This window comes from Propithecus coquereli, unplaced genomic scaffold (genome assembly GCF_000956105.1).
Source record: "Propithecus coquereli isolate 6110/MARCELLA unplaced genomic scaffold, Pcoq_1.0 Scaffold57, whole genome shotgun sequence".
In the NCBI taxonomy this organism is placed as follows: domain Eukaryota; kingdom Metazoa; phylum Chordata; class Mammalia; order Primates; family Indriidae; genus Propithecus; species Propithecus coquereli.
The window spans coordinates 7,754,758-7,765,706 of record NW_012151618.1 but is presented as its reverse complement, the minus strand read 5'-3'; the positions used below and the strand labels follow the sequence as shown (position 1 = coordinate 7,765,706).

The 10,949-nt window shown below is 35.0% G+C and overlaps 1 protein-coding gene across 3 annotated transcripts in view; it reads right to left on the bottom strand.

The window, feature by feature from the left end:
- The window catches only part of RNF111 (ring finger protein 111), a 104,111-nt gene that overhangs the window by 9,577 nt on the left and 83,585 nt on the right, over nt 1–10,949 (bottom strand). For 2 of the 3 annotated variants that reach the window (XM_012658091.1, XM_012658090.1), the window contains exons 7-10: nt 10,385–10,640; nt 5,637–5,985; nt 3,317–3,442; nt 1,733–1,859 (exon numbers count right to left, since the gene is read on the bottom strand). In XM_012658091.1, coding sequence (XP_012513545.1) covers nt 1,733–1,859; nt 3,317–3,442; nt 5,637–5,985; nt 10,385–10,640 — 858 coding nt within the window. The remainder of the gene's footprint in view (nt 1–1,732; nt 1,860–3,316; nt 3,443–5,636; nt 5,986–10,384; nt 10,641–10,949) is intronic. The other variant, XM_012658092.1, reaches the window with a different exon arrangement.

The window sequence follows — 10,949 nt, the reverse complement described above, 5'->3', positions numbered from 1 at the left end:
CCTACGAGGAAGAGGATGCACGAGTCATCTAAAAAGCAGGAGTTACAGCTTTAATAGACGATTCATAAGTAGAAAAGAATTTAAAATAAGTAAGCAATAACTTTTAATCTTTAAGTAGCCTATTATTTAAATTATCTTCAACTTTTCTTAGAACCAAGATCAATATTACTCATCAGATAACCCAACCTCCTACACATCTCCAAGGAAATCAGAAAGAAACTCCTACCTCTGAAATTACCTAAACCAGTAGGCTTAGTAGTTAAATTTGGGGGGAGTCAAAAGTCATACTAGAATTTCCAACTGTGTGGTGGGTCAGTTCTCCTAACCCCTGCATTATTCAAGGGTCAACTGTACTTTTGACATTATTCTGTTTGTTTCTCAACTCAGAATACTTTGTTTGAAGTACAGTATTATCATTCAAATGCAGTATTATTAATATCATTCTCTAAGGTTTTTTCACCCTCTTGTCATTCTATACATTTTCTCTGAAAATCTAATCCTCTTCCATGGATTTTAACACTATAAATTGACAGATCACCAACATATCTTTACTCCAAATACCTTTGGAAATTCAAACCATAAATTTAACTTCCTACTGGACATTCAATCTTGATACGATTTTGGATTCAGTATGTCCAAAACCTAAACCACCAAACCCCTTCCCCAACGTTCATGTAATATTCTCCAATATACTGAATGTCACCACTATACACCTTTTAAGCCAAGCTAGAAATCTGGGAGTCATCCTAAATATTACTCAAATGTGTCCCATCACTTTTATGCCAACTGCTATAGCCTTTGTTCAGGTATTCATCCATGTTTATCTCTTCTACTATAATGTATTAATTGGTTTCCTTCTTCCCACTCTTACATCTATTTTCTATATAACTGAGGAGGTGGTCCTTCTAACTACAGTCTGATCAAATCACTCCAAAATCATAAACATGATCAGGACACTCCCCCTTCAAGGGTTCCCAAGTTCCAGTTTCTTGGCAGAGCAGCTTTTCTTCTTATTACTGCCTAACTCTCACCCCTAAGAACTTGAAACACCAAGTTACTTGGAGGAGTTCCCAGTGCTTATGCTACATGATAGCTCTTTACATGCTGTAATCTCTGCAAGAGCACCATTCCAAAATCCAAAGCCTGCTCGGAAGTCACATGTACAAGGCTTCTCTGAAGCCTTCCCACAACAAGATAAAACTACTCCCAGTTCTGTACCACTTCCATAACTAGTATGTATTACAAATATCAACCTCAATAAATGTTTGCTGAACTTGTTCTTCAGCACTTAATTTGGCATCAGTAAAATTTGAACCTGTTCAATTCAGATGTAGAGAATTAGGATAGTCCTTCAGCAGATTAGAAGATACAGTATGAATATATCAGGACGTATCTATTTTGCCACAAGTTATGGCAAAATAACTAAAGCACATGTCCTGGTGACAGTGGATCAAGATTATCTTGGTATACAGAAAACATTCACTTTTTTTTTTTAACATTTTTACATGAAGATTACATTTTACAATGCAAATTACAAATACAGATTTTAATACATCGAATACTCTTTTATGGCACAATTTCCATCTAACAAGATTATAACTATTCTCAAATTCTAGGAAAACACCTATTACAACTAATGTAGTAAAATATTTTCAATAAAATAATAATTTAGAAAAGGAAGACTACTTTTAGAAGAAGAACATGTCACAGTTTTGAAAATTTTCCATTTTACCATTAAAGGAAGAGCTCCTAATTGTAGGTGATGAAGTCGAGGAGGGGCGTGGTAATGGGCCAAGTGAGGATGCAATGCACCAGGTGTGTAAGTAGCTGCAGTCACTCCAGCTTCAATTCCCAGTTCCCTGACAAAGGATGACAATAGTTTAACTTTAGTCCTCCTTACAGTCTCTTTATTATCAACAGAAACGGGAGCATGTTTACACTTTAAAAAATAATCTAAGATTTCTTAACTTATAAAGCTGAGTAAAAGATAATTTAGCACAAGAGATTTAACTAATAATTTCAAATTTATTTCAGAAATGAAAGCTGAAAAAACTCAATTTGGGGAACATGAGGAACAAGCATTTATACTTAGTTTCACATCTTACAAAGGAAGGAAATGTAATGAATGGCTCCTAAGGTCCCTTCCAATCTAAAAGCCTCGTTCTACATGAGGAGCACAGAAAATATAGTTTACTTTTTTGGTTTATCTGAATGTTATAGATGCTCCTTGGGCTTTTGTTGGTTGGAAATCATCTCTTGGTTGTTGACATCAAGGATAATTAGAATAGCAAACTCTTCTACACCTTATAATAAAGGGCAAATAAAATTTTTTAGAAAAGGTAAAATTGGTACATGCTAAGTCTTCATTTATTCATTCTCATTTTATGTTCTGCCTCAAAAGTCACTGTGGATCAAGATCTTCAATGACTGCCTACACACAATAGATTTGGAAAGAAAATTTAATGAAAATCTGCTTCTGTTTCTCTAGGAAAGACCACAAGTCTAGGAGAATGCAGGCTGGATTTCTCTTGTCAATGGTAGGAGTTGGAGGTGTTGGAGCAAATTAGAGTACAAAGGTGGGGGTCAGATAAAGAAGTTGTGAACAGTAGTATCAGTTCAGGGAGTTAACTCTGGTAGCAGACGCCCCTGAAAAACAGAAAAACAAAAGTCTACTCCTTTCACTTTCATGTGGAATCTAAAATACTTGAACACATAGAAGTAGAGAGTAGAATTTTGGTTACCAGAGGTGGGGGTGTAGGCAGTGAATGCACAAAGAGATGTTGGCCAATGGATACAAAGTTTCAGTTATACAAGAGGAATACGTTCTGGTATTCTATTGCATAGCATGGTGACTATGGCTAATAATAACGTATTGCATATTTCAAAATTGCTAAAAGAGGATTTTAAATGTTCTCACCACAAAGAAATTATAAATATTTGAGGTGATAAATATGCTAATTAGCCTAATTTGATCACTCCACAACATATTCATATATCAAAACATCACTGTACCCCCAAAATATATATGTCAATTAAAAATAGAATAAAACTTAAAAAAAAAATTTGAAGATTAGTTTGAATTGACAGCCCATAGATTTGAAATAAGAAAAAAAAGCTCTACTCCTTGACATGTTCTCTGCCCCAGAACTCAAGCTCCTACTCTTTCCTCTCCAGGCTTCTACTTGGCTAGAGGCAGTGTCTCACAGCTAAACGGGGGATTACGTTTCTCCACATTACCCTTCTGTAGGGCATTTCACTACAAAGCATTTTACAACAAGCTGCTGAGCACAGCTTTGAAATTAAAGAAAATACTAACCAGGCAGATCTTTCTGGAGCCTGTCGAGGATGTGAAGACATAGTCTGAGGCACATGAATATGATGCCCATGACCATAGTTTGGGTGCATCCTATGTGGATGGGGTGGGGGGCGTTCATGTGCCCGCCTGGAAACACAGAACACAAAAAGACCACTGGAAATAATTGAATAATTGGTTATTTCTTATGTAGAAAAAATCTAGAACATTATAAACATCTATAGCTTAGTTATAAAATTAATTTTATGTCAATTATAAATTGTAAACTTATTTAATTAAAAAATCAATTCAAATATTATCAAAGGAAAAAGGCAATTTTAACATTATCTTATATACCTTCTTTACAAAAGTTTAAACATGAGAATAATAGTAATTGAATACAAATAAAATTTTAAAAAATTAACTGCCCCCTCCCCCCCAGCAAATGTTTCCGGTACAAACAAGTTATCTTATATAAACAAATAAGGCAGGAAAATGGAAACTTATTTTTCTTCACTCTTTTTTTTTTTTTTTTTTGAGACAGGGTCTTGCTCTGTTGCCAAGGCTAGAGTGCAGTGGCATAACCATAGTTCACTGCAGCCTCCAACTCCTGGATTAAAGGGATACTCCTGCATCAGGTTCCTGAGCAGTTGGGACTTCAGGTAAGGGCTACCATGCTCAGCTAATATTTTTTATTTTTTGTAGAGATGGGGTCTTGCCATGTTGCCCAGGCTGGTCCTGGCCTCAAGCAATGCTTCCACATTGGCCTCCCAATGTACTGGGATTACAGGCATGTGCCACTGTGACTGGCCCATTCACTCTGGTATCGTAACGACAGTCGATTATTTTAATGAATAAAAGTGTAAGAGAAAAAATTTTTAACCTTGTGAATTTTTTTCAAAATACATGTAGTACATGTTACCACACCTAGGAAAATGGTATTTAGCTCCAATCACTCTTTATTCTGCTTCCCAGTGTATTTTCTCTTCCAAAATTCAGTTAAATTTACAGATGCAAATGATCACAAAGTTCTAAACAAAGAGCACTAAAGAAAGCTTAGTCCCAGGGATTAATTTTTATATTCTAATTCTTTTCTACTAATTTTCAGAGTTTGTATGTTTAACCTTAATGATTTAGAACAAATAATTTGCTAGCTACTGACAACTTTCTGACAACTTTCTATATAATCTGACAACTTTCTATATAAAGGAGTACTATATTAGAATGGCAGCAATAGTCAGAGATCCTGAATATAATTTTAAAGTATTAAACTAAAGGAAGAAGTTACTCAAGTGAGATTAGTTAGATCAAGGGTTTTGCAAACATTTAATGTAAAGGGTCAAACAGGAAATATTTTTGGCTCTACAAGCCATATGGTCTCAATTGCAACTACTCAGCTTAGCCTTTCTAGTGTGAAAACGGGCACGGATAATATGTTATCTGTGTTATCAATGTGTTATCAAGTGTAGCTGTTTTCCAATAAAACTTTATTTACAAAAATAGGCAGGTAGAATTAGACCAACAGAGTCTGCTGCCCTGAATTAGAAAATCAGATCCTAAATTATCAAAAGAAAAAAAGTCATAAATTTGGGGGAATATTTTAATAAATTTACAAATAAATTAAGAAGACTATTTGGCAATGCCAGTTTTGTTTTATTATATTTTTGAGACACAGTCTCACCGTGTTGCCCAGGCTGGTCTTGAACTCCTGGCCTCGAGTGATCCTCCACCCTCAACCTCCCAAGATGCTGGGATTACAGGTGCAAGCCACTGCCCCTGGCTTCAATGTCAGTTTTTGAAAATTCTATTAATACTTTCTTTCCTCTGGTTAGTAGCATATAATAAATATAATAAGTTAAATCAAATCTTTGATATCTTTAGATCTTATTCCTCAGGATCAATTTTAACATTAACCTTTACTATGAGATACTGTAGAAACAAACAAAAAATTGGTTTGCATAAAGAAATGGTCCTGGGACGTATGCTGAAAGTGGTTTGATTTCATTAAATCTGATATAAACTTGTTTTGTCAACACCTATAATTCAGGAAAAGGCAGAGGAAGATTCTGGTTAGCAAAGAATCAATTTCCTAGAGAACTGAGGATTTACTACAGTTACAGCATTTCTAAAGACTTCATAGCTTTATTTTTTGAGACGGGGTCTCACTGTGTTGTGCAGGCTGGACTCAAACTCCCAGGTGCAAATGATCCTCCTGACTAGGCCTCCCAAGTAGCTGGGACTATAGGCAGGTATCACCTCACCCAGCTAGGTTTTAGTTTTAAAAGACCAATGGAAATAGAAGAAAAAGCAAGTGTGATTTTCTTTTTAAAACTGTAAAACATACGTTGGATGCTGCATCATCCTCCTCCTTTGAACTTCCATCCTCTGCATCACTTCATGAGGATGCAGTCTCTGGGCTGGAGGTGCTGTGGTTGGAATATGGTGTGAAATTGGCTGGTGTGTAGGAGGAAGATGCTGAGGGATTGGTGCAGCCGTACTGGCTAAGTGAGTTGGAGGTGGAGGTGCCACAGGGTGAGATGTTGCATGAGAAGATATCTGAGAATGAAAAGCATGTACAGGATGAGGAATAACATAATCCACTTGAGGTGCTGGCTGAGTCTGAGGAGGAGGGTTTCCATGAGCGTGGGGGCAGGCAGAAGCTTGATGATGAAGCGGCCTCGTCAAAGAAGCATCTGCAAGAAAAACATTTCAAGTATGTTACATAGGCACCATGCAGTTAAGTATACATTGTTATTTTATATTCTTATTGTACTGTTTAACATATTAGTACATATTTAATTTTTGAATAGTTTATCAGTGCTTGAATCTGCTCAAGCAACTTGCTTTTTTATTTGAATAATATTAGCTATCTTTTCATGTCAATATATATACTTTTACTCCATTCATGGCTTCACAACATTCTATTACAGGAAATGTACCAGATTTATTGAAGAAATCCCCATTAATAAAAATTGCGAGTAACCCAAATACTCTGATAAATGTCTGTGTATATGATCCCTCTTGTGTTCACCCTTTTCATATACATCCATGTATACATACACACATACTCACAGATCATTTTTATAGCATAAATTCCTATAAGTAGTTGTGAGTTTGAAAGAATATTTTAAATTCAGGCCCGATAACAAAATACTCTTCCCAAAAGTTTGCCATAATTAATATTTCCATCAACAGTATACAGGAATGCCTGATAAACCCCACAGAGTCACTAAATTCTTAAAATAAATGTGATTCTGAGAAAAAACATCTTTCATTTATTGACCACGTATTTGTTCTTCTCAGAACTATTTATATTCTTAGCCTATTATGTTATTAGCCTTTTTCTTATAGACTTATAAGTCTTCTTTGTGTATATGGAAACTTTATCATAATAGGATATAAATATTTTTCCAAATTGTCTATTTCTCCCTAGCCCATGTCATTTTTCCCATGCTACATTAAGATGAAGGGGGCGTATCTGCTGAGAAATTGACATGGAAGTAAGCCCTTAACAAGATGGTTCTTTTTCATTCCAAATCTTTATGTTTCAAAGTAACTGCTGAAAAATTCCTCTGAGGAATACACATCTCTCTTGCTCTGAGAGATCTCCAGCTACTTGGTATGTAAAAAAATGTTTGTCTCCTCTTTAAATTACAGTCCAAATTTCATTTTACTGGAAGATATTCTTGGTAGTCTGCTACGGAGCAATAGCCATTCTCTAGTTTCATCGCAAAAGCATTTTCTTCAATTTTTAATGCTTTTGAGTCATTCAGCAGGGGTGAAAGTTAGGTAACCATAACTTACTCTCTGTATCTTCAAAGGATGCCTTGTTAGCATGTATTTAAAAGAAACTCAATATAAGTTGTGAGACAAATTTTTAAACCAACTTTGTAAAAGTTATGTTTTTAAATTCAATGCTTTACTCTTTAAGAAGGCACAAAGCTCAGTACCTCTTGGTTATAAAAAAAAAAGAATTCACCATGTTTGATCATTATTATCCATCCTTCCTCAAATTCACAGCATGTTTTCTAGTTACTCTTCAAAGTTTTCTATTTCTATGGTCATTATGCAAGACAATATTCACGAATATTTCAAAATCTTAGTTTTGCTTCAGAATGAATCAATTTATTTAACTTCAGGAATCATTTTAATTCAATGTTTACCTAACAAAACAAGCTGCTAACCATTATAGAAGAGTGACATATTTTGCATTCTCCTACATCATTTCCTTTTCTGTGTGCTCTTGCCAGTTAAAAAAATTGTTCTTGATATTGCTTCCTAAAAGTTCAACATATCACTTGCAGAAACAATATTATGATCTGTTCCAACATTTACTCACTAAATTCTTACACCTTTTTTTATTAAGTGTATACCAATTGATTAATGATTAATCATAAGCAGTCTTACTTACATATTACCAAGCTTGAATACAGTGGCTATTCACAGGCATGATCATAGCACACTGCAGCCTCAAACTCCTGGGCTTAAGCAATTCTCCTGCATCAGCCTTCCAAGTAGCTGGAATTACAGGCTTGTGCCGCTGTGCTTTGCCTTATTTATGTATCTTATCAGTACACCTTATTAACAAGATAGCAAAACTTTTAAATAATAGCATTTCTAATACAGTGGTTTTATCACTTCATCAAGACCATAAATCTTTCAAAGGCAAGGACATGTGTTCTTACTGTCCTACTGGTATGCATGTTAATGTACTTGGGTCAAAGTGTGACAATTTATAGCCATTAAGAATTACTTCCATTTTAGAAGTGTGAAGAAAGTGAGGACAAAGAGATTAAGTCACTAAGCTTAGTACTCAGACCTGGGAGGTCAACTCAAGATCTCTCTATTCTAAAGTCAGTGTTCTACTACACCACACTGTCTTCCCTAGTTCAATTTGAACAAAAAAATTCACATGAGAATTAAAGCATACTGGAAGCTGGGCAGGGCAGTACAAGCCTTGTAGTCCCAGCTACTTGGGAGGCTAAGGTAGGAGGATCACTTGAGCCCAGGGGTTTGAGACCAGCCTGGGCAACACAGTGAGACCTCATCTCTAAAAATAAATCAAATAAATAAATAAATAATATTGGAAATGTATCGAAAAAGAAGTATGGGAGAGTAGAGGAGAGAGTACATTGTGTGTCTATGTGTGTGTGTATTATATACACACACCACATAGGAAAAGGAGTCCAGAACAGGGTTGTCAAAATGTCTCTAACACAGGAGAATTACAATTTAAATTCCCTGCCTTCATTCTCATTAACACACCCTCAATACTTGGAAAAAAATTTAACAGTATTTATTTGAAAGTTTATCCCTTTCACACAGCAATCTCACTGTTAGGAAGTTATCCTATAGATAAACTCATACATACAACTACAAACAATTTAAATGTCCATCAACAGAGGGTTGATTTAATATATAATCAAATATCATAAGGGTATTAAAAACCAATGAGCTCGATTTTTATGTGCTAATGAGCAAACAATTAAGATACACTGTTAAATTTTAAGACAAAAAGAAAAAAAACCAAAAAGCAAGAGGCCGAATAATGTTTGGTATGATCCCTTTTTTTTTTTTTTTTTCCTGAGACAGAGTCTCACTCTGTTGCCCAGGCTAGAGTGTCAGCCTAGTTCACAGCAACCTCACACTCCTGGGCTCAAGCAATCCTACTGCCTCAGCCTCCAGAGTAGCTGGGACTACAGGCATGTGCTCCTATACCAGCTAATTTTGTCTATATATTTTTAATTGTCCAGCTAATTTCTTTTTATTTTTAGTAGAGACGGGGTCTCGCTCTTGCTCAGGCTGGTCTCAAACTCCTGACCTCGAGCGATCCTCTCGCCTCAGCCTCCCAGAGTGCTAGGATTACAGGCGTGAGCCACTGCACCCGGTCCCCATTTTTTTTAAGGGGAAACATTTATATATGTGTGTGTACAAAGAAAATTTCTGAAAGATTTTATAATAAGCTGTGAACAGATGCTGAGGTATTCGTATTAGTGAGATGTAAGAAAAAGGAGCTTTTACCTTCTCATTTTATATCATTCTGAAGTTTGAACTTTTTAGAATATACATGAGATACTTTTTTTAGGATAAAATTAAAACAAGTTTCAGTTTAAAACATTTATTTATTTATTAGGACATTAAAAAAAGAATGGACTTATAAACAGCTTTTTATATTATTTTTAAAGGAGAGGGGTAGAAAACCACACATTGAATTCTTAATAAAAGATGATCAATTAAAGATGAATACCAAAAAGTATTACAAAACAGCCTGTACATCATACCAGTGTTCATACCCAGAATTTGACCATTGGTCAATGGTTTGCAAAAACTAACCCTGTTTCTAAATCTGTTTTCCAACTTCAAATTTTCAGTTTCATTATTAAAAAGGTAAATAATGTATCACCAGTTTCATGGTACAAATTCTGGTTTGATTGTAGCTGTCTGCAGGAAATAGAGTTCTATGATTATTGGAGTGGAAGAAGAAATCTAAGATATATAACTGAAAATTCTCCCTTGTGATGTAATCAAAACAAATTTCCTTGCTAACTTCCTGGTTTATACCTGGCATGAATTTTTAGTGCTTATTATCAAATTATTTATTAAGCTTCCAATTGATTATCAGCTTATGATTTAACAAAGTAATAAATATGTTGCGTAGCCTAAGGGTATTTATCATTTCTTATGATATCTATTATGTCTTAGAAAAGCCACACCTTGTTCTATTTTAATTACCTTCACAAAATGAGTATAAAATCCTTTTTCCAACTGCCAAAGCTTGCTGTCAAGAAATTCTTTCTTATGCCTCAGTTAAGTGCTTGAGAATTCTTAGATAAATTTACTGTGCCTAGAGATACTACTTAATTTTCACATTTCTTCAGTTACTCCTAAAGAATAAATTTAAGTTCCTTAAAACTTCCATTCAATGCACCTCAATTTCATAGATATTAAAATGGGAAAAATACACCCTACTCCTAAGTCAAGTAAATAATAAAACTTTATGAATTAGGATTAATGAAAGGTTATGTCATGGAGGAATGTACAATGCTTCATTTATATGCCTCTAGGTTTTTTGCCTGTTAAATTTATACTTACAAGGAGGTGGCATATAATGTCGACATGATGACAGAGAGGGCTGTGGAGGGGGCTGAGGCTGGGGCTGCGCAACCATGCTTGATCCATAACTATCTATTGACAATGGCTGAGTCGGGGCAGCAGCAGCCTGATGGCCAAAGATTGCAGCTCGGGAAGAAGAAACAGGGCAGCAGGGGTCAAATGCAGATGCTCCATGAAAACCACCACTTCCATGACTTCTGATACCACTGTTGCTCAGGTCTACTGGCAATGTCTGCTGTAAAAAAAAAAAACTATATTTTATCTGTCTAAAGTTTGGTCACAACATTTCATGTTATATTATAAAAGTATTCCTAATGCACCCAAGAAAAATGTAATCTTTGAACTAATTTGAAAATATTAAGATTTCAGCATGAAGACCTATTGAGCTGACCAACAAAATATTTGGATATCTTGTATATATCACGTATATTTTGGATTGTGAAAACTGTAGTGTTTTATACTTAAAATCTAAAATCAATCTTTAAAAATCAAGCATAAGATCATACCACAACATGAAAAATTTTGTTTGTTTGTTTTTGTTTTT